The 24980-nt window shown below is 38.6% G+C and overlaps 1 protein-coding gene across 1 annotated transcript in view; it reads left to right on the top strand.

Moving 5' to 3' along the window:
- ITGA1 (integrin subunit alpha 1) overlaps nt 1–24980 on the top strand; it is an 80199-nt gene that overhangs the window by 30392 nt on the left and 24827 nt on the right. Inside the window, exons 3-12 of the mRNA XM_069880497.1 lie at nt 2670–2782; nt 3600–3688; nt 3778–3892; nt 4550–4677; nt 13324–13472; nt 15192–15342; nt 16361–16526; nt 20774–20847; nt 22634–22778; nt 23920–24062. Of these exons, the coding sequence (XP_069736598.1) occupies nt 2670–2782; nt 3600–3688; nt 3778–3892; nt 4550–4677; nt 13324–13472; nt 15192–15342; nt 16361–16526; nt 20774–20847; nt 22634–22778; nt 23920–24062 (1273 nt within the window). The remainder of the gene's footprint in view (nt 1–2669; nt 2783–3599; nt 3689–3777; nt 3893–4549; nt 4678–13323; nt 13473–15191; nt 15343–16360; nt 16527–20773; nt 20848–22633; nt 22779–23919; nt 24063–24980) is intronic.

The following is a 24980-nucleotide window of genomic DNA, read 5'->3' as shown; positions in this document are numbered from 1 at the left end:
ACCCTCCACAGGTGCTGGGACTATCTGACTCCAAGAATCTGTCCACCACAACAACACAGTGGTCACCATTAGCCATAGAGGATGTTCACAGAAATGAAATTGCAGAGCCTGCTTTGTAGGATGTTTAAATATGCATTTGCTTGAGGGTCATGGGAAAATAATAATGACCTTTGACCTGGTTTGGACCTTCAGGAAATTGTATCCATTCTAGGAGCTAGGATTTTGCAAAGTAAGCTACTTTGTTATAAAATGTCCTGCAACCTTTCAAAAGCAAGAAATAATGACCGGGGAATGGCAACTTTTCCAGTAACGGGAGCAAGACAGGAATCTAAACTAGTTTTGTTGATTCGAATGTCTCTGAAATTGAACTCCAGAGCTGCTGTTAGATTGTCCAGCTTTCAAGCTGTTTTCAGTATAGCAACATCCAGAGCAGGAAATCTGTAAGTCAGCAGTTAAAAGAGATATACCAAGCAGCCTTGTGGTGTTTTGTTAACTGCTGTAATACTACATAGATACTAAAGATAGAACTTTTCAGCAACGGATGTCCTGTAAACCTCACTGCAGTTGTTTCTCAATAAATTGGGGTTTCCTGTAAAAATTCACTATGCAAAAAGACAGAATGGCCTTTTAGAACACCTCTCTGTTCATAAGGCTCACTTTTTTCTGAGAAAAGAACAGCATGGGCCCATGATCCTGCTGAGCATTAATCACCTTCTGTGAGATGTCAGACACACTCAGGTCCTCTGCAGTTAAATGGAAGGTAAGAATGCATAATAGGCTATGGTGACTTTTTCTAAGTTATGCTGTAAAAAATACGTACATTATAGCATATAGCTTGAAAGAGCAGTCAGATACAGTGTATACTTGGAACATTTGATGTTACTTTGGAATATTTAACTTATTATTACTGATAAAATCTAAATGGATGACAATTAGCTGTCTCAATATCTTTTTTAATTTTTTTAGAAACTGGATATTGTATTGGGTTTAAATTCTCCTTTCTGTCTTTTTTTTTTTTCAAATCAATTGCTACATTTTACCTATTATGTCAGTCTATTCAAATATTTTCTGCCTGGACTCACTAACTTATGATCAAAGTTTTGATGGGTGGTTACGAACCAGAGAACATTTGATGAGCACCCCAAGCACTGAGCAGCTTATGCTAAATGAAATAAAGGCACCTTAGCATAAGGCCTCACAGCTTTTGCACCAGAATTAAAGCTAACTTTGCAGAAGAAGCAGCTGCTGTAAATGACACACTGTCTTCAAGGTTTCTCTTTGCAACAATAGAGAGTTGTTCTACCTTATACTCCTCTCATTTCTCACGGGAAGCTTTCCTCGGTAGTCCTTGACTTGTTACTTTGTAGTCTATCAATTTGTAGACTGAAATGCTCACATAGCTATTTCTCATGAGAAAATAGAATAATGTATTGTAACCAATGATTACTTGTTACTAATGAAGAATCGTCAAATCGGCTTGTAAAACAATGGCTTGCTTTAGCAAGTAAGGTATAAAATGTGTTGTGAACTTCGATTAAATGGCTTCACTTGGATCATATTGATCACTGCGTGTTGTCCCATGTTTTCTTCCGTCAATTGGCACCCGAACAGGGACGGGCGGCTCTCGGATGGCCTGCTGAAGTTGCCTTGAATGACTGAAGACGCAGAGCAGAGGGTACAGAAAAGCCGACCGTAGGTGAGTGCTGTCCTTGGCACTCGGGAAAAAAATGTTTTCCAGGGCTGCGTAACTTAGAAGTTTGGAAACTCGCCACTGGCCAAGTCGAGCGGTCGGGGAGGAGATGGGGCCAGCGCTTTCTGCCGAGGATAAGACTCGGATAGAATTTGCGCAGAAGCTCCTCCAACATATGCTCTCAGTGAGAGTAATTACCTACGAAAAAGCTGCGTTGCAGTCTATGTTAACATGGGCTTATCAAAGTGGCGTTGTTACAATGACCGCTGCCCTATTGACGGAAGAAAACATGGAACAACACGCAGTGATCAATATGATCCAAGTGAAGCCATTTAATCGAAGTTCACAACACATTTTATACCTTACTTGCTAAAGCAAGCCATTGTTTTACGAGCCGATTTGACTATTCCTCATTAGTAACAAGTAATCATTGGTTACAATACATTATTCTATTTTCTCATGAGAAATAGCTATGTGAGCATTTCAGTCTACAAATTGATAGACTACAAAGTAACAAGTCAAGGACTACCGAGGAAAGCTTCCCGTGAGAAATGAGAGGAGTATAAGGTAGAACAACTCTCTATTGTTGCAAAGAGAAACCTTGAAGACAGTGTGTCATTTACAGCAGCTGCTTCTTCTGCAAAGTTAGCTTTAATTCTGGTGCAAAAGCTGTGAGGCCTTATGCTAAGGTGCCTTTATTTCATTTAGCATAAGCTGCTCAGTGCTTGGGGTGCTCATTAAATGTCCTCTGGTTCGTAACCACCCATCAAAGTTTGGAATGGTTCTTCCAATGACCTGTGTCTGCTGGGTAACATTACTTAAGAATGAATCCTTCTTCTGCGTGTTTGTGAGCCTCTCCTTTGGCATTTAGCCTCTCAGCATTAAACATACATTTTCTTCTAAAATATGTTAAAGATCAAGGAGATATTTCATGGCTTTTAAGAAAGAAGAAGTTTCAGGTAACTTATTTCATTTGCAGGGTACTTATTGGTTCACCATTAGTTGGCCAACCTGAGAAAAGAACAGGAGATGTATACAAATGCCCCGTAGGAAGAAACAGCCAATCACCTTGCATAAAAATGAATTTACCAGGTATGGAAGAAGATTAAGCTGTGTTATATGGAGGAATAATAGACGTCAGATCTTAGGAGATTTTTAGCTATTAAATATGCATTATAATTGTTTCTATAGTAAAGATCTGCTTAGGACTCCAGAGTTAAATGTGAAGGAAGTTGTGTTTGTAACATCAAAATTAGTTTTATTTTAGAGCTTACCATTGTCCTTTAGAAAACATGGTTAAAATTTTAGAATGGGCATTTGGATGTGTTATCAAAACTTTATTAAGACTGGCATTAATTGACTGTGCTTGGCACAGTCCTGGCCGTAGAGCCAGAAAAGTCACTGAGTGTAGATTCATAGATTACCCTTTCCATAGCTAACAAATGCCTTCTTAATGCCATCAGTAAGCTTTTGATGAGAACATAACTAGCCAGAACTAGGCTGATGCATCTTAATACAATACAGGTAAATATTAATAATTTTCTTGCACGTGTAAAGAGACACATGTATAGAATGAATGTTTGCTTTCTAATTAACAAAACTGTGTGAACAGTAATCTGTTGCTTTCTTTGTGCAGTTATTTTTACTTTTTTTTCTTTTTTTTTTTTGTGGTTCAAGAAAACTATTTGAGACAGCAATCCAGACAGATCTGCTGGGATAAAAGCCAGCCTCAGAAATTTTTCTTGATTGTTGCAACTGAAAAAGGGGGAGGAAGGGTGCAAAAATACTTGATGAAACAAATGTCAGTCTAGGTTTTATTTTAGTAGCTGGAAGCCCCATGCTAGGGGATATATGCTTTAACATTTTGTTTTCATGTTCCCAAATACTTAACATTTTAATCTATTTATAGCTGCTACTTCAGTTCCTAACATTGTAGAAGTAAAAGAAAACATGACTCTTGGAACAACCCTAGTGACAAACCCAAAAGGAGGCTTTCTGGTAAGAAAGGATTTTTTGGCAATTTTAAATGAAGTCTGTTTTTTCCTCTGGTACCATAACAACATTTCACCCTTTTTAATCTTTTAAAGGCATGTGGTCCACTCTATGCTTATAAATGTGGGCGTCTGCATTACACAACTGGAGTTTGCTCTAATGTCAGCTCTACTTTTGAAACTGTCAAAGCGATTGCTCCATCTGTGCAAGGTATGCATACTACAAGAATTCTCTTGTGTGCCTGAAAATACAAAGTGCCAGACAAGACAAATGTATACACGTAGGCATACCAAGAAGTATGAACTGCTTAATTTAGCTACCAGCATTACCAAGTTAAGTAAATGTTTTCTTTGTCCGTATATAACCTAAATTCTTGCTACTTTTGGAATTTATCTCAGTATAAACAATTATTAGAGTGCTATGTAATGTCCAAATACAATTGCTAAAAATAGTTGCTTATGTCTTTTACTTATGGCCAAAAGACTTTTTAAATAATGATGACATAAGACCTCATACAAACCTAATTTAGTAATATAAATACAAATCTTAAAGACCTGGTCCTTTGGGAAAAATGAAGAGAAAGAGATTGACATTGAAGAAAGTAGGGGTCACTAGTAAATACTCCAGATATGTGATCTTCTAATCCCATTCCTAACTTTCTGCTTGCAAGAAAGTGCTTTGCTGATAAAGGGAACACAAAACATGTAAAATACAATAAAAAACTTGATGAATGACGGTTGCCGTCAAACATGTCAATTCCCACTGCAGAAGGATATGCATTGTTTACTAATCACAAAAGTAACTGGAGCTGGGAGGTATATTTGATCCTTGTTAGTATCAATTCTTATGTGGCAATTTGTGTTGCAGAGTGTAAAACCCAATTGGACATCGTCATTGTCCTCGATGGGTCCAACAGCATTTATCCGTGGGAGAGTGTCACGGCTTTCCTAAACAGCCTATTGAAAAACATGGATATAGGTCCTCAGCAAACACAGGTAATACAGTAGATGTTTTATGGTTGTTTAATTTGTGAGGAAAGAAAGGATTTACAGGAAATGGGGTGAGAGTGTTATCTATGGGGCTCTTCAATTAAAGGAACTTAAGGCAGTAGAGTACTAAAACAAAGTAGCTGAAACCACAACTAAGTCAGTGTCTGCCACCAAGTAGCAATGTCAGAGGAGCTCTCCCTCCCCCACCACTCAGGCAGTCTGGAGAAATCAACTCCCTAACCTAGAGACAAAAGTTAAGTGCATTAAGTGAGGGTGTTTGAACAGTGTCCTTTCCCACTTCCTTCCTCTCCACAACCTCTTCTTGTCTTCTTTGATACTTCATAGCACAAAGGACATTTCTGCCCCTCCAAGGTGCACATGCATGGTTCAGACAGCCTTTGATTATAAGCTTTTTGAACAGCGTTCAATATTTTGTCCTGTGGAGCTTGAGCATACAGCTTTTAGATATTTCAAATCATAATTAATAAGTTGCTGTTAAGCCACCTTATTAGTAGTAGAAGCTGCATTTATGTAGTAAGTGGAGTCAGCCAAATTCACAGCTGCTATAAATCAGTGCTGTTCCACCAGAATTAACAGAGCTACGACCAATTATCCGAACTAAGGCTTTGACATATGTTCCACAGTCTGCTGAACAGAGTATGTAAATAGCAATTGTGATAGAGCTTGGGGAAGGAGGAAACATGGACGCTGTGATACATTTCAATGCAGAAAGCTTTATTAACATCAACAAAAGAGAACTGGTCTTCTTTTCAAGTCTCTCTTTTCCATGCCCCTGCCCCTCTGCCCACCAAAAATCAAGGATTATCTGGGATTCCACATGATATCTTGTGTGCTTCAGGCCAGTGCTTAGCAATTTTGCTACTTCAGGCTAGCTCCTAACATTCAGCTCCTGCTTTCACAAAGGAGTCTGTGAGAGGGTGTAAAGGATACATCTGTCTGCAGAGAGTATTCCTGTAATTTTCCAAGTTGATTGGGGTTTGTGAGTTACCATTCAACTTCTCTATTGGCTGTACTGACCACCGGCTGATAAAATTATTGGTTATAAACTGTCAACTTTACAATCATGTCCTGTCACTTTAAACATGCTGTTCTTCTGGATATTGCGAGGAAAAAGGAAAAACACTCTGTGAAATTTAACTGAAAAGAAAAAAAAAGTAATAAATTCTTCTTGGTCTCTTAAGCTAGTGATTACTCCAATGTGCCATTTTGGGAAAATACTTAAATGTGAACTTCCCAGTACAGGGCAATGGTCTCATGGAATTCATCACTACCTTCTGCCCAAGGGGCTTCATGGGAATAGTAGACAGTGCAATCAACTCTACTGCACTCTAATCCCTCTTCCTCACCCTGCAATTCGTAAATTTTTACATTGCCACACATTTATTATGTTTGAGTTTGGAGTCCTGCCTCATCTGTGTGTCTTGACTCGCACACAAAAAGTTCATTGCTGGCCTGCACTCCAGCAGCCTGCAATCTCCACCTACAAAATCCATTCTACCCATGACTTGGCACAGCTACCCCTCTTCTTACACGTACGCTTACTCAAGAATGTCAGCTTTAATATCTGCTAAAGAGCAGAAACATTTGAGAGGGAGATAAGAATGGGGCAAGGGGGAGAGAAGCTGAAAAACTAGAAATGGAAGGCAAAAGCTAGGTGGAATTTTTTTGGTTCCTCTTACCTACCTTCTTCCCCAGAACATATCCCGTCCCTGTCCTCTCCTCCAAGCCCCCTGCTTGGGAACCCTGTCACAGCCAGAGTTACTAATGAGTTGATACCATCTCCTCCACCCACACTGTTTCTTTTCTCAGAAACTGTGTTTAAATGACTATTGAAAAGGGAAAAGCAGAAATGACAAAGCAAACTTATTTATCCCCTCCCCTATGGGACCACAGAATAGAAATAAAGGAACAATTATTTTCTGTCAATTTAAATAGATTTTTCAATGATGCTCTTCCGGGGATTTTTGAGTATGTAGAAACTGGTGGACTTTCACTGACTTCAGATTGTTTTCCTCTTGCACAGGAAAGGAATGAGGTGATTACAGAACAACTCCTTAGCAGCTTGGGTGTGACTTGTTCAAAACCATGTTTTGATTAGAGGCTTCTGAGATTTTTTTTCCACTTACCCCCTTCATGAACACAGTCATTAGATTTGTAGCAAGTTAGAGGAGAAATTCCTCAGTGTCCCATGCCTGGCACATTTGAAAGTGAAAGCCGAAGGATTCAAGTGCAAAAAAACCAAAGTTTACAGTATAGTTTTTTTCAGAAGTATTTCCTTCCCTTCCTCTTCCCATTCTCCAGAAAATCCACACCACTATACTGATGGTTAAGATGCATATCCTGAGATTAGGAATAAAAAAAGTAAAGGGAAAGTGTACAACAGAGAAGTGGAAAAGGGAAAAGGAAAAATGGAAAAAGTAGGCCTTATTCTACATTTTAATGTAACTGCAAAGTAGGAAAAAGTAGGCCTTATTCTGCATTTTAATGTAACTGCAAAGTAAGATAGGATTTTTTTTCTCTTTTTTTAAACTTTTGTCGAGATAATTTTAGTTTTAATACGAGGATGTGGTTTATAATCCTTTACATATGAGCAACCTTCTGCTGCAGGACATCAACAGAGAAGGCAGAATACTTCGATATGTTCGACTCCAGCTTTAAAGCTGTGTTGTAATGGCCTTCAGAAATTTTCAGACTGGTTTTATTTCTGCATTAATATATGTCATAGGCAATTATAGGTGTTTGACCTGTTCTTTATCCAAAGGCACTGTATCTGTAAACTAAGTTGTGCCATGTCATATCTTATGATCAGTTTTATCTCCAGAAGACCAGAACTGCATTAAAAAGATTCAGGATGAAGAAAGACTTTTGAAATAATTTACAAGTAATTTCTGTCTGAGCCCCTGGGAGCAAACAAAATGTAGGAGAATAGATTAATTTTTGCTTTGATACAGGTACCTTCAGTAAGCCTTCCATATGATAAAAAATATATTATCCCTTAATGCTTCCCAAGGCATCTTGGCTTTTATTTTACATTAAATATGATTTGAGTACAACAAAAAAATATTTCAGATTTTCTTCACGTCACTGTGATGAAACTCCTAGCATATCATCTCTGTATAGTAAATGGTTTTCCTTTCACTTTGTTTTCGTTGCTGTTTTTTACCAAATAGGCTATCCTGATAATTTCTTGAGAAAGCTAGAATATGCTTTCTAAATAAGAGGCTGTATTCACTTACAGAACAAGAAGAAATACTTGCCTCAGAAATGTTTTGTCCCACAGTAGAACAGTCCTTCACTCAGCCTGTTCTCTCATACAACACTTCTTGACAGGAACTGGGGACAATTAAAGAATTATTCCCTTGCGTATTATAAAAGCCATGGAATGCTAGGGAAGGGAACATAAACTTAGGAATTACAAAGATGTTCAATAGATTACGGTCAGTAATGCTGGGAAAAATATTAGGTTTTCTGGAGCAGAACAGAATTACATCCTTCTGTGTAGTAATATTGCATTTTCCAGATTCAAATTAAACAAGCAAATCAAAACATACAATACCTGTAACTGTCATTCTCAGGGCTTGCTGATGTTATGTAGTTTGAACAGGGTCATTATCCCATAAAAGTGCATTTGCATCACGTAGATGTGTCATTTATAGTTTTCCATTGGATTAAAAGGCTGCAGAAGCTCAAACCTTTATTAATGTCAAAAGAATATAATTCTTGGACTTGATTCTCTGGTCCTGTAAAGGATGGGAACATGTAGCCTATTGGTATTTTGTTAGTTCTGAGAAGTTTTTATTACCCTTTTTTGAGGAATGGCTCATCTTCAATGTTATGAAGTATGTACAGTTTGATGATCAGTGTTTTGAAAACTTGTGCTAAGGAGGGTCCCACAAAACAATTGTATCCCATAAGATAACCACATGCCCCCCTTCCTTCCTGATTTCCGAGCTATGCAATACAGTGCAGTTTTTCAGGGCCAAATGTTCTTCCCTTTCACTTCCTGAGAAGGAAATGCTCAAAATGTTTACTTGCTGTGATCATGGACAACATTTCCTTTCAAACGGGAAATGATACAACTCAATGTCAGCTTGTAATCTTCTTCAGGAAAATGATACCACAAACTCAGGTCTCTAGGATCATGAAAGACAGATACTTTTCATGCTGGCAGTAGTCAATAGTTGATTTAATCCATTATAGAAGTGAAATTCTCAAAGCTGCAGATGAGGAGTCATGAATACACAGTGGCAGCCCCCCCGGTGTACAATACTCTCTGTCTACACTAGTGCATGGTCCTGGAGTACATGAGGCACTCCTTCTGCTCCAGAAGACCAAACATGATGAAAAACTTTTGTTCATCACCAATAACTGGCAGTCTTTTTAAATGACTAGCAACATCCAGTTCAGATTATGCTGCATGTGACTTTAGAGGCATGCCACAAGATAGTTGCCCTGGAGGGAACAGGTTAAAAAATTCGTCTTCAGCTTGGAGTTTAACAGGGGCTACATGACTGCTCTGAGCAGTAACAGAGCGTCTGCCGGCCTGTTGTGCAAACACTGTGCAGGATTAATGGGCTGCTGCCCACAGGAGCATGCAATGTCTAGATGCTCGGCTGCAAGTGGAGGATGGCCTGCTTTCAAGAAAGAATCAAGATAACTTATAAGGGTGCAACTTCTAACTTTGACTTTATATCAGTCCTTACAGATTTGATTGTATTTTTGAAAGGTTACAGAAATTAGGTGGGATAGATTTTGCTACCATATACCATTACAATTATAGTCCCATAATTGTATGTAAGTAATTTTTCATAACTATTGCAATATTGATATTTGGTATCAAATATTTTTCTCATTCAACTCTAACTCTTCTTCAGTCAGCAAGAATAGGCAGCAGGGATAGTAGCAGCTGGGTGCTAGATTGAGGCAGAAACGTGCTCTGTGGAGCAAGGGAAATCCCCAAAGGGGTGCTAGGGGTGGGCAGCTCCTGAGTCCTGGTCACAGCAGATGCCAAGTGGCGTCTAAGGAGAGCCAGTGACCATAACGCTGCGAACAGGAGCAGGCAGGCAGGGGTGTGGGTCAGCAGAAGAGCATGACACAGCAGTTTGCGCAGGTAGTTTGTACATGCAGAGTGAGCAGGGAGGGCACAGCCTCTGTGCTCAGGAGGTGAGTTCAGTCAGTGAGAAGGAGCCCAGCCATAGTATCTACCTGGTGCGAGGCTGCGTCCTCTGCACCTGCCATAAGGGACACATTATCTCAGGCTGAGCTCCCGGGAAAACATGCAGCCATTCAGGTCTCTGGCTGCAGGAACTGCCGCTGGCTTCCACTAGAGACAGAGAGCAGTAGAGGCAACAGTTGTATGAAGTATGAGCAAGTGACTATCTCCTCAGCCTGGTGGCAGAGCTGTGAGAGGAGGCAGATGTGCTAATGAGCATCAGTGAGTCTATGCAAAAGGCAGATTAGTGAAACCACAGCCTTAAGCTTCCTGAAACAGGAACAGAGGCAACCACTGGAAAAAGCCCCTAAACAAAGGGATTCAGTGTCCTCTCCCCACCAGGATGTAGGCAGGGACTTAAAGGGAAGTAGTATGTGGAAATAAGTCCACCAGTGGAGCAGAAAATGAACAACCTAGTTGCCCACACCTCCCCAGCTGCCTCTCCACAATAGATAAAAGGCTTGAGCTGTGGAGGACCAGAGGACAGTGTTGGTGACCATTCAACTACATCAGAGGAGGAGCCAAGGCCAGTAACTACAACTGCAACAAGGAAGAAAAGGGGAGTCATAGTTGCAGGATACTCCCTGCTGAGGGGAACAGAGGGTCCAATATGTTGAGCAGACCCTACACGTAGAGAAGTCTGCTGCCTCCCAGGAGCCCAGATTACAGATATCACTAGGAAACTCCCCAGTCTGGTAAGACCTTCAAACTACTACCTGTTACTGCTCTTCTGTGTGGGAGGTTATGAAGCTGCAGTATGTAGCCCAATCAAAAGAGATTTCAGGGCCTTGGGACAGCTTGTGAGGGAATCATACAACCATAGAATCCTAGAATAATATGGATTGGAAAGGACCTTAAACATGATCTAGTTCCAGCACCCCTGCCATGGGCAGAGACATCCCACTAGATGAGGCTGCCCAAGGCCCCATCCAACCTGGCCTTGAACACCTCCAGGAATGGGGCATCCACAGCTTCCCTGGGCAACCTGTGCCGGTGCCTCACCACTCTCATGGTGAAGAAATTCTTCCTTATGTCAAGCCTAAATCTGCCCCTCTGCAGTTTATACCCACTTCCCCTCGTCTTATCACTACAAGCCTTTGTGAACAGTCCTTCCCCAGCTTTCTTGTTGGCCCCTTTCAGGTACTGGAAGGTTGCTGTTAGATCTCCTCGGAGCCTTCTCTTCAGGCTGAACAAGCCCAGCTTTCTCAGCCTTGTATAGGAGATACTCCAGCCCTCAGATTATCTTTGTAGCCCTCATCTGGACCCATTCCAAGAGCCTTCTCTTGGCCCATTCCAAGTCCTCCAGAGGGCTACTCTCAATCACGTTATCCCTTGTCTTGTATTGAAACTGCAGGTTGTCCCAACCCAAGTGTAGGACCTTGCACTTGGGCTTGTTGAACTTCATGAGGTTCTCACAGAACCACTTCTCAAGCTTGTCCAGGTCCCTCTGGATGACATTCCATCCTTCTGATCTGACAGCTGCACCACTCAGCTTGGTGTTATCTGCAAACCTGCTGAGGGTGCACTCAATCTCTCTGTGTGAATCTCATGAGGTTCAACAAGGCCAAGTGCGAGGTTCAACAAGGCCAAATGCAAGGTCCTACAGGTCCTGGGGTGCTGATTGATAAGAAGCTCAAAATGGGCTAGCAATGTACACTTGCAGCCCAGAAGGCCAATTGTATCCTGGGCTGCAGAAGAAGTGTGGCCAGCAGTTTAAGGGTGGCGATTCTGCCCCTCTACTCTGCTCTCATGAGACCCCATCTGGAGTGTTGTGTCCCATTCTGGATTGCCCAACATAAGAAGGATATAGAACTGTTGGAACAGGTCCAGAGGAGGGCTACAAAGATGATCAGCAGGCTGGAGAACTTCTACTATGAAGGCAGGCTGACAGAGTCAAGGTTGTTCAGCCTGGAGAAGAGAAGGCTCCAAGGAGACCTTATAGTGACCTTCCAGTACCTGAAGGGGGCCTAAAGGAAAGCTGGGGAAGGACTTTTTACAAAGGCTGGTAGTGATAGGACTTGGGGGAATGGTTTTAAATTTGAAGGGGCAAGATTTCAATTAGACATAAGGAAGAAAGTCTTCATGATGAGGGTGGTGAGGCACTGGCCCAGGTTGCCCAGGGAAGCTGTGGATGCCCCCTCTCTGGAGGTGTTCAAGGCCATGTTGGATGGTGGGAGGTGTCCCTGCCCATGGCAGGGAAGCTCTGTGTTGGTGATCTTTAAGGTCACTTCCAACCCAAACCATTCTATGATTCTGCTACAAGCAAACAAGCACTGTGCAGAATCTGAGAGGCTATGAAAGTACATAAAAAACTACCTATAAAGCAATTGCAAAGTACATACTAAGCATGCTTCTAAAATAAAATGATGGCATAAACATCTAAGAGGTCTTATTGATCTTCAGTACTGAAATGCTATAGTGCTTTTAATAATAGATGAGTGAGACATAAATATGCCACATAATACTGCATTATCCTAAATAACATCTATAAATTGCCATGTGTAACATAAAGTTGAAATATACTAATGGAACATTGTGTGGAATCTTCCCAGTAAAAGCTGTCAGGAACCTGATAAAACATTAAAACTGACAGAGATGAATGAGCAAAATTAACTAATATTTAAGAATATTGCTCATCTTTTTATTTCACACTTGTTTTTGCAGCAGGTTCCCTCAGGCATTTGTGGTTGAATTCCAATCACATGCGTTGATCTTTTGTACAAAGACTTGTCTTGCTGAGATCATCTAGAGTCTTTGCATCATCCTACCCAATTCCAGAAGACACCATTTTATTCATGCAGTCCTCTCTGGCACTTACCAGGTGTCTTACTTTGCCACACCCCCTGCTGGAAGAACAGCCATGTCCTGGACTGCCGTGCTGTCTTCATCAAGATAAGGGTACCTGGTTCTTTCTCTCACCCTGAGAGCCTAAATTTGTCATTGTAGTGCTCTTTCTAGGTGAAGTTCAGGGTAAGAAATGTGTTAGATGTAGGTATATTTTATTCAGATGCAATGAAGAGAACTGTGAGTGTATTGTATAATGAATTATATGCTATAAGGAAAACTATTCTGACATGTTAAGACTGGTTATGGTATTGGTCTGCCTTGATCCAGAAGAGAGCAAGGCTATTGTGCATATTACTGCAAGTCAGGAATAGCAGAGTTGAGCCTGCTTTTGACTTTGTTCCTACTTTTACTAAGAAGAGTTTAGAAACTTCAAAGTGTTTCATGAGATTGAGTGTCTTCTAGCCAGTCTTGCTCAAATGTTTATAGGTGTTTCATTCTGAGGGAAATACACTTTTTGAAGAGTCTTCAACTCTTTCCTTGGCTGCAGGTACAGACAGGCATTTACTCCAGTGCAGGAACACAGATGCTTTCTTTAAGGCTGGCTGATTTTTGACATGAATGGTGTGTTTCAGGTTGGAATAGTTCAGTATGGGCAGACTGTAGTCCATGAGTTTTTCCTGAATACGTACTCAACAACAGAAGATGTGATGGCTGCGGCTGCAAGAATACGCCAGCGAGGTGGCACACAGACTATGACAGCTCTAGGAATAGACACAGCAAGGTACGTTCACAAAATATTATCCTGCATATGATAGAAACAAACATAAAAAGATATAGTGGTGGTTCTGATTTTATAAATTAAAAATATGATGTGTCTGGAATCTGACTTCATTTTAACGGATCAAAATTTAGGATAGTGGGTAAACAGAGTTTGTCCAGCATCTAGAGCAGGTATATAAGCCACCCTGAAGAGGCAGCTGTCTCTTGAAGGGAAGAAGTAGGGAAAGGTGAGAGACATGGAGTGAGTTTGTAGTCCTAGGTAAAGGGATGACAATCTTTGGTGTACATACAGAGCAGGTAGGAACTGTGTGAGTATAAGAATGAAGGAGAATAAGTTTTTGAAGGAAACAGGAAAAAAAGGAAATTTTTAATGTTAATGTTTCTTCATTCTGAAGTTAAGATTGTCACACGGTTTGAGCTTATGCTTGACAGAAAGCCTAGAAATGTCATACCTAAAGTCTTTGAAGCTACTGGATTTTTGTGAGATTAAAGATCTATTGTAGAAATGGCATTATTTAGAAATATTTCCTTTATGGGAAAAATTAAATATAACTTTTGTAGAAGAGAGTAAATGCAAGTTCTCTCAGATAGTTTCAAAATATAAAATGTTGTCCTGTTATCTTTTTTCTATCCTGCTTCATTTCCTGGTGTGACAACATGTCTTTATTCCATAAAAGATTGCATTCACCCTTTCCAAACAACCATTTAGTGAAATATACAGCATTTTTCTGATGAACTATTTGATTATCTGACCCAAGTTTTGTTGATACAATGTCTCTGATCCAATGACATACTTGCATACTCATCAGTAATGTTTTGCTTAGATACGAGCAGAAGCTCGAGGCAGCCTGAACAAGTTCATGAAAGCAGAGCCAGTTGAGAATTGCCAAATACTCAAAAACCACATGTGGTTCAGAAAGTCCCTTTGTACCACAAACTGTTGCAGGCTTGTATACACAGAAGCTATCGGCAAAAACTCCCTCTATTCTTGCAGTCTTCCTGTCTATCCATTTTTGTTTGTCGGAAGTGGTAGATCTTAGCTTTCACTCGACTTACAATTCAATATTTTTCTAAAAAGAGGAAGCCCTGCTTCCTTCCTTCTTCTCCAGAACCCTAATCTAGTCTTGCCTTTGCTGATCCCCTCCAGAGTATGGATAAGCAGCTGCCCAAAACCTCAGTGTCCTTTTGCCCATCTATGGGTGCAGGATTCAACCGGTTGCTCTCACTTGCCTCTGCTCCCCTGCAACCTACTTTTGCCATATCACCAACACCCAGTTTTGCAGTAGATGTGCAGAGGTGTGCTGGTACCTGAGTACTTTAACCACTTGAAATGCTGCTGTAGGGTAGAATAGGCGATTTTTTTGTGTATGTGGTTTTCAGGATGGGAGGGAGATGCTGGTTGGGGTATTTTAAGCTGCCAAAAGCTGTGTTAGGAAGGCAGAAGCTTACTTTAAGAGGGGAAGGATTCTTCAGTACCCAGCATTGTATTTTCTGCTCTTGCTCTTGAATGAATAATGAATGAATGCTTGTGAAACTCTTTGGCTGTGAACTATTATATGAGTTCCAGTTGTTGTTTGTATGTGTTCATGGTTAATATTAATCTAGTTTTCCTGCTTCTTAGTTAATATAAAATCTTTTACTTTATGGTTGACTATGCAACAATGATGCATATGCTAAATGCTGACGTTGCCTTTTCCCAAATGCTTTATGCTCCCTTTAGGAAAGAGGCTTTTACTGAGGCTCATGGTGCACGAAGAGGAGTACAAAAAGTAATGGTTATTGTGACAGATGGGGAATCACATGACAACTACAGATTAAAAGAAGTGATTGATGATTGTGAGGATGAAAGCATTCAGAGATTTGCCATTGCTGTAAGTGAAATTTTATGGAAAATTCAGAATCTTTAAAGCATGTTTCTTCTTCCAAATGTAATTGCTGCTTAAAAAGTTCATTTCACGGAATCTTTATGGAAATATAATCATTTCAGAGAGGAAAATAAGAAAGAAGCTAAAAAATAAATTATAAATTACGAATTTGCTTTCTGACTTTATAGCCCATAAGAAAAAGCTATCTATCTGTCTTCCTGGTGTTGGCAGGTGTGTTTACATGTGAAGAAAGAGGTATAAAATCAAGTACTTTTCATTAAGAGCAATATTAAACAGAGTGGATTGGTTTGAATCCTCTGAAGGATTTCTACAGACATATTACCTACTAAAAAAAAAAAAGCAAATCTAAACTGTCAACAAAACTCAGGTTTATTATGGCTGTTCTGTGCATGTGTATGTGCTGGCATGATAAAGTTGTCATTTTTATGTGAAGCAAACTTAGTAGCTGAAAGAGAGGATGAATTTGATGAAGGTTAACCCTTATTGAGAAATATGGAAATGTTAATGATACATTTGGTGTGAACTCACTTCTGTATTTGTATTTTATACACAGATCCTCTGTTTTCTTTTGTTAATTTTGAAGGTACATTTGACTGTTGTTTCTTCATGCCTATCTCTCTTTGTTCTGTGCCAGTGCAATTGTGTATTCTGTTTTAGGTAATGTGTTGGGATTTTTCCTAAATCAAGACCTACTAAAACAAGTCAAAGAAACATAGAATGAATCATTAGAATTTTGTGAAGAAGGAAAACAAAAGACAGTGGAGGAAATTACACCATAGAGTTTCTTTGTTTGCTATGTTATTTTGAGAAAAACAACTGAGCCATCATACAGTTCTGTTCTCATTAGAGAAGAATGGTTTCAAATCAGTTTTAGGGAGGTTTTAGCAGAAAAAATAAGGTTAGATATAATTTCTCAATATTCTTTGTTGACCTGCCTTAAAAGCATCTTTTAAAACCGGTTATAAAATGTGTATTTGACTTTTTTTTTTTAAATTCTCTTTAGATTCTTGGCAGCTACAGCAGAGAAAATATAAGTACTGAGAAATTTGTAGAGGAAATAAAATCAATTGCCAGTAAGCCTACTGAAAAGCATTTTTTCAATGTCTCAGATGAATTAGCTCTTGTAACTATTGTTGAAGCACTTGGAGAGAGGATATTTGCCCTAGAAGGTATGACATTATTTAAAATTTTACTTCATGCATGCATTACAACTGAAGTGTGTAGAAGACCACCTGCTTTTATCTTCTTTTGCAATGTTTTGTGCTGCATAAAATGTATTATGGAATTCATTTTCATGTTGATCATAAAAATATTTTGCAATAGACATCAAAAACACAGAAAATTATATTAAATGTATTCAGATAGATTAGAGTGTATGGAGACAGTTGCCTAAAAGGGTAAGTAAGTGTTACCATTTTAGCTAGGGTAAACTTGAAGTTGTCTTCCCTTAGGTAACAAAGGATTGTCAGACCATAACATGTTTACCTCATAAACATATGTTTGTCTGCCTATATCTTTAGGTTTTCTTTTTCTTAGTTACTAGTATTACTTTGCTTTATTAATTAACGTAGACTTGGTATATAGAGTTGATGATATATATTTTTCCTCGGAGAAGTTCATGATTCTAAGAATTTAGCACAGAGAAGTCATTCTCTTATAAAGTCTGCTTACATTCTCCATCCAAATTATGCAACACTGTCCAAATCTCTGCTTCAAGCACACTACTGGTAACATAAGACGAAGTTTGTTAGTTATAAATTATACTGGCCAACTCTGAAGGGATTCGTGTCATGCAAAGAAAACATCCATCTATTTGGACTTACTTTTTTCAACATCTCAACTTTCCAAATATCTGGAATAGTGTAGTTTCCAGCTGGAACAAAAAATAATGTTGACTTGAATGTCAAGATACTATGCAAATGTAAAAGAGTCTTTTAAAGTTTTTTAAATTATAGCTGTATTTCTCAAACTTATCTGGGGGGATGGGGTGCTAGTGTACCATTTAGCTTGATAAAATAGTACTATTTTCAACAGATTATTACTGATTTTTTTTTTCCAGATTATATGTTCTTATCTTTTTACTTTCTCCAAGATTTTTTTTTCCTCACTTTTGAAACAAATTAATTTGAGGAGAATTTAATCTCTCTAAATCCTAAATTAGCTTTCTTGGGCTTACTGATTACTCCAAAGTTCATTGAATAAAGGGCTCTTTTGTTAAGTCCCTGTTTACTGGGAAGAATACACTTCTTGTGGCAGTGGAAAAACAGAAATGGAAAACTTAGTCTTCAATTTGTGCTTTGTACTTCTGGAAAAGTGAGAAAAGTCGTTGCCTTTCATTAGTTCATTAAAATACATTAGTTACACCTATAAAATATAAAGGATATAGAAAAAAATTAATAAACTGCTAATTATGACAACAGACAAAGGATGTAAAACCTGACATGACTGAATTTCTGGATGTCTGTGTACTCAAATTCAATATTTCATGCCATAGCTCAACCCTTTGAACAACCAGATGCCGCTGGAAGAGATAATCTCACTTTGTCACACTGCACTCTTTCCGTTTTGGCAACTGGTAGCCATTAGGTAGCGTCTGTCTGTCACATGAAACCCCAGCCTCCAAACAGTGGAATAGATAGTGCTGGCTTGAACTCCATCCTGATGGGGAATGCTCTATATCATGAGCTCTAACCTGTCCATTAACTTTAGTAATTCATCCCTCTAAGGATAAGAAAAAATTACAAAGTATTTCAACTTTAAGCAAGTTGTGTAGCTTACTAAAATATCCCAAGAAATGTAGTTATGTTGTTGGTTGTGAAACTTCGATTAAATTGTAGAAATTATTTCTGTTTATATGATAGTTAGCTCTTGAGATGACTAATCCTCATCACTGCATCCTCTAGTATTTTGGTACTTTAAGCATATTGCACTTCTTTAAGTATCAACAAGTTCTGCAGATGTCCTTGAATTCAGCTTTAATTCTCTGCAAAAGGTGCAGTAACAAATATCTGCTTCCTGGGTACTATTACTTTTTACTTAATATAAACCTATTATAAACTGTTAGGATATCTATCCCTTGATGTATTTCCCTTATATTCAAATTTATTTTATATAGACTTGCCTATATTACTAAAAATATGTATTTGAAACAAAAAATGTGGAAAAATCTTTTCATCCACACTGTGAGAGGTGAGCTAGGTAATTTCACCACTCCCAAAAGGCTTCTTGATTTCTAGATTTTCAAATAGGAACTCAGAGTCTGTACTAAGATTTCTGTATAAGACACCTGTCATGTGACATAAGAAATGTTGCCTCCTCCACCCGTAAGAGTCCAAGAAATCCTATAATCTTGCTGCAAGAGAAGACAGGATGGAAACTGAAAACGGGATCTTCGCTATGCTTTGAGATAAAGCTACACTGAGTTGTTCCAACGTATAGGCAAGGCTGGATCTAGAACATGATGACTAAATGAGTTTCTGTTGATTCTTCAGGCATAGTTTCCTGTCCCTCCAAGGCATTTCAGGAGCTATTCTAGATTCACAACTCTGCCCATAGACACATTATTGTGATGGGGGAGAAAAGCAGATTAATTCTTTCCCATTCCTCTTTCTGGTGACAATCTAGCTTATTTGATGCATGCAATGTAGAAAATATTAAATAACGCTATACACCACAGCAGAATTAACTTCTGTGCATAACATGCATGTCACAAGAGCATTGATTCTTGAAATCATGTATCTGAACGTGTTTAAATTCTCAATCTAAATAGCCTCCTAGTCATATAACAGTACATTTGATTATTTTCTTGAATTTCTTGTTTTCTTTTTGGTTTCAGCCTTTAAAAAACTCAAAGGAAAATTGTGAAGGATTTGAAAAATCAAATAAAAAACCCTACACTTTACAGCCAGTGGGTTTTTGCACATAATCTTTTTCATATGCCTGTGTGTCTCGTGGCATGGACTTCTGCTTTTAACAGCAATTTTATGTTTTATCCAACCCGTAGGCAGGCACAAATGTTTTTTCACAAAATATCCTTTGTGGGATGCTTGGCAGTTTGAAACTCAATGGGAAGTCAGACTGGGTACTTCTGTCATTCAGAGCTGTACACATCAACAGTACCAGCATTGTCCTCTGCCTCAGACTGCAAGTTCTCTCTTTCTCAGCTGAGTAAGGAGCATCCTTCAATGCATGAAAATACAATTCATCAGCAAATGCACAACTTATGGTGCTTAAGCTTAAAAAGGACCATGTTTTTTTCAGACTTAGCAAAGCAGCTACACCTTATGAAACACGATGGCTTATGTTTGTGCGTCAAGTGTTTGAGATCATGTCTTCTATGACCACCCACAAATCCTAACAATTAGCAAAGACATCATGTCCCACAGAGTAACCTCTGTGCTTTAGTCACTGAGTATTAAGTTCAGTGTTATTTAACAGTCCAGATGCCTGAAACTGATGCAGCCATAGCTTGCTGTGTCTCAGTTTCATTCACAGAGTTGGAGGTTCGCCACAGCACTCACCTGGTATTAGGTTGTAAATTCTACCAAGACAAGCATCAGAGCAGATTTCACTTGTCTGCACTACTGCTTGTTACTGTACTTTGCTCTCAAGGAGGAATCAATATACAGAATATAGTTACCTTTCTTGTGGTTCTTAAGGCAGTGAAATAGTCCTTGAGTATTACTTTTAAGCAGAGGAAAAGGCAGAACTTTCTCTTCCCTGATTATAGTTTGTTTGTTCCGGGAACCACAGCAGCCCGTCAGAGTTTAATAACTAGCATATTATGACCTGATACAATCCTGAAAGAAGTACTAAATCACCAGATACCTTTTTTATTCAAAGTCAATTATGAAAATAAGGAAGATTTTCATGTAACTTTCTGGGCAGGATTACAGTTCCCAAGCCCTTCCCTGAGGCTTACGGATCTTGGACAGCTGAGATTTTCTTATGTTGTTTTTTGCTAAGGTTCATACAAACATCAAGTGTTTTTTGTTTTAAAGTTCTACCAGCTGCCTACAAATTTTTAGTTGCTTCAATATAAGGCCAGAGCTACATGGCTGGTGTCTTATTGTTCACTTAGCTCAAGTGGAAAATGGCTTAACTGTATTAATCAAACATTCCAAACATATTTATCATCAGCCTGAGGTCAAATCTGGTCAGTTTTAGCCCAGAAATATTTCTTGGACAAGATCTGAGACATGATCTTAAAATGGAAACTTTCACACTTAATGGTTGCATTTGACACAGATCTTAATTTCTGTATTTATTATAAAAACTTGTGGCAAACTATGTCCACTGAGTAGTCAGTTAATTCTGCTATCCTTTACTACCATATGACCATTTTCATCATGCTATTCAGATACTTTTTCAGATTGCAACTTCTTTTTTTTGAAACTTACTTTTTTCTGTTTAATAGCAACAACAGACCAGCAGGCAGCCTCATTTGAAATGGAAATGTCTCAGGCTGGTTTCAGTGCTCATTATTCTCAGGTAAAAAAACCCATCTGAAAATAGAAGTTCTCTTACAAAGTATATTTTTTTTCCATGATAGCATGAATTTGGAATGAGTATTGCAGAATTCTTTGTAGAGTTGTGTTTGCTGCTGGAAGTCTCCAGGGATTTTTCATAATATATGTAAAGAATGGTTAGGAAAAATGAAAGATTAGGAGAATAAGTACATTCTTCACATGAGCTCTAAATATGTTCCCGTAGCATTTTCTATCCGGTAAATAGCTTATAACATCTTAAGAAAGAGAGAAACTTTTTACCAGGGCCTGTAGTGACAGGACAAGGGGAACATGTTTGTAATGGAAGAGGTAAGCTTTAGGTTGGCTAAAAGGAAGAAATGTTTTACAGCGAGGGTGGTGAAACACTGGAACAGGTTGCTTAGAGGAGGCGGTAGGTCCCCCCACCCCTGGAAACATTCAAAATCAGGCTGGATGGGTCTGTAAGCAACCTGATCCAGTGCAAAATATAACTGACCATGGCAGGGGCATTTGACAAGATGGTCTTTAAAGGTCTCTTCAAACCCTAACCATTCTATGAACTATTACAACTCTAAATATTAATGTGTAAATGATATTGCATTGTATTGTGAATTTGAGACAGACAATATATAAGAAGTGTATTTCTGTCATGGATATGATCTTCATTATTAGTAACATAACTTATTCTTAGTTCTGTTAACACATTCAATGCCTCAGTTCTCAAGGGGTAAACATTTATTAAACAGGGATGCAAATTCATCTACGAATCTGTATTAGCAGAAAGTCATTCCCTACATATTTTATTCATTATTGAAAAATCAAAATGTATGCATTGTGACAATCTATTCAGTGTACACAAATGAAATTTAAATCTAACATGAAATCAAAAGAACGAGGAAGTTACACTTTAAAGATAATGAAAATGTAGCAGCAATGAAAAAGAACACAACGAGAGAGTTACTGAACTGAACAAACACCAAGTAATCCAAGACAAACTGACAGGCGTAGGAAAGCCTTCAACATGGCGTTGTATACAGCTCAGCATTTCACTGTTAAAAAAAGAGAATAGAAGACCTTTAATGTAATTTAACACAAATACTTTACTGCAGGAGCACTGTCCATTCATTTTTACTCTCTGCACTACGTTACACATGATTCTTACGATATTGTATCATACCTTAGAAACAAGTAGTATCCTGACAGGGACTGCGAGGATTCTTTATAGGACTATTTATTTGGCAGAGTGTATTCTTGAAGTTCACAAACAACTGATGAAACTTGGTTCAGAAGTGGGTCTTCAGACCTTGCTGAATTGACAGAAGCAGGGTCTCTGATGTTTGTCTTATGTAGAAGGCAACATTCATGCCTTTAAGCCAGAAAGATCAGCAAATAATTTCTCATTGATCAAAGGCTTTTATGCAATATGCAAGACTCACAGATTCAGCAGAGAAAGATTCAAGTTTCTTAAGTATTGTATTCTCTGATTAGCTTTGCTAAATCCCTTTTGTCTTTCAACTTGGCCTGTAATAGTGGATTGAATTTGTAGGGAGCTGTGTTTCATTCTGCTTCTTCTCCTGAATAGCCTTTTTATTTTTTTCAATGAGTTGGGTGCATTTTTAACAAAAAAAGTAGGAGACATGCTATGATGGCAAGGGCCATACTATAAGAGGAAAAGCGTAGCTAAATATGTAAGTACACAGGAAGCATTACCCAGATGTGAGCATCATGATCAGTGAATGTCTAAAGATGGTTCACATGGAGAACAGTCTTTTTCTTTTCGTCTGCGTAAGGACTGGATCATGCTTGGAGCAGTTGGAGCATATGACTGGAATGGCACAGTGGTTATGGTGAAGGACAGTGGTATTTCAATACCAACTAATGACACTTTTCGTGACAGGATTTCAGAGAAAAATGAACCCCTTGCAGCCTATCTAGGTAAGAGAAATATCCCATCTTATAACTTCTTGACAATTGCTACAAGTCCTCTCTCAAATCTTATTCACAAAGAGTAACTTATAGAGTATTATTTTATATTGTAAGAGTCTGGAAAAATTTATAATGTAAAGACATGTCTACTGTATTTTTTTAAAAAATTACTACCTCTACAATCAAAAAACTAGACCAAATACCAACAGACCTAAGTATATCTAGAATTCCTCCAACAGAGATATCTAATCTATTCAGAGATTTCATAGATTTGTCTAGTATTCTTCTCAAGTTTTTCTATGCCTTGATAGTTTAAAAGTTTTATACCATATTCAGCCTAAATCTTTGGTTAAAATTAAGCTGGTTTCTCTCCCTCAGTGAACAAGAATAGCAGTTTACCCCTATGTTTTTTATAATCATATTTTGTAGAGTGGCAGGCTACTGTTTTCATCTCAGCCTTTTCTACCGAAAAGCATCAGTGACCTTGCTGTCTCCTCTAGGACTTGCTTTCTGCACCTCATAGTTCTGTTTGCTTTGTTATCTCATTTAAACCATATTTTCACTGATGAAGACTCAACACAGAATAATTTCAGTTTTTCCCAGAGTACACTGTTTGTTGTCTTTGCATAATGCCATGAGATGTTTCTTTCTTATGTCTCAGATTCAGTAAGGTCTTTACATTCAGATCCTAATCTGCATAATAGTTGTAACCTCACCGCAGTTTTGATTCATCTACAAATCTTTTAAGTCACCCAAGTTTTTTGATTGTTGTTAATTCTAGACAGAACTACTAGGTTTAAAATGATCACATTTGGAAGACTCCATCAGTTTAACAATGAGCTGATGACAACTGTTTTGTGAAATAGCTTTTTGACCACCTATTCACAAGTTAATTCATCAGTACTATCACATGACACATGGTGCAAGAATAGCAAAATGAACATTACTCACCAGTTTGTGAACAGGTTTAATAACACAGTGGTGCTCATGTCTCTGAAACTATAAGTAAGTACACATCCAGCCCTTTAAATTAACTCTGCTGTTATTCTCCAGCATAAGTAGGGCTAAGCATCTAGTTGTAAAATAACCCTTAAAAATGCTCTGATGCATCATGTGGATACTGCATCCTGACTTCTTTTTGGTTTCCTAGGATATACTGTGAATTCAGCATTGACACCTGGAGGTGTACTGTACATAGCAGGGCAGCCACGACACAATCACACTGGGCAAGTTATCATTTATAAAATGGAAGGAAGAGAGGTACAAGTACTTCAGAGGTTAAAGGGAGAACAAGTAAGTATGCATTCATGATTAACATACAAGAGGAATATGGCATGAGAAATAGAAGTAAGGATTTCAAAGGAAAACTCTGCATCAGAAGAGCAAATGAAACTGGGAGTTGTAAGAAAGACAGAAGGAAAGGTTAGGTAGATGTTCTGGTATAGTGAGAAATGGGAAGTAGACTTTCAAGTAGCCAGAGACCTTTGGACATTTTCTCTTTGAGGGTTGAATCTTCAGCAGTATCAAAATGGCTGTACTCATCTCTGTAGCTGCAATTTTCTCTTATCTGCTGAGTGGAAGATGTATGTCACCAGCAGGAAATGTGACAAGCAGGGTTCTGTGTAAGATCATCAATTGAGATAGCATCAAATATTGAATAGCTGCTTGTTATATTGAGTAGCAGCTCACTGAGGGCTGTTCCTGTAGGAGAGAAAATGACATGTAACCTCATAATTAAAGATGGTAGTATAATATTAGGCACATGAGGTTTGAAAGACCTGCCTACTAAGGTCTTCCCAGTACAAGCTGTAAGGTAGTAGAGAATTCGGGAGAATTCAAGCTACCTAACTTTGACCTACAGCTGATGTGAGCAACTCAGCTCATCAATCAGTCCTTTCATATTTAGTGAAGGAGTGTAGGCATTTTTAAGGTTTGAGGGGTCTGGCCTGCTGGAAGTATCTTCTGTGAGGTGAGATGCATCTTGCACTAGAAGGGACTGCTTCTCATGATGATTGTAAAGGAAATGCAGAATGTCTAGCTTAGCTGTGAATTGACCGTATTCAGATAAATCCTACACCTTGTACCCAGTCTCTGAATGTATCTAGCTCTTTGTGTAAATCTTGTTCATCTGCATTTATTGGCAACTTGGGAATTTTGGATATTACCTGCACAGTGTTGTCTTGGAGCTTTTGTTCTTCCTTTTTCCCCTGG

This window comes from Phaenicophaeus curvirostris, chromosome Z (genome assembly GCF_032191515.1).
Source record: "Phaenicophaeus curvirostris isolate KB17595 chromosome Z, BPBGC_Pcur_1.0, whole genome shotgun sequence".
Taxonomy (NCBI): domain Eukaryota; kingdom Metazoa; phylum Chordata; class Aves; order Cuculiformes; family Cuculidae; genus Phaenicophaeus; species Phaenicophaeus curvirostris.
Note: the sequence above shows the minus strand (reverse complement) of the source record. Positions and strands in the feature narration are given on the sequence as shown.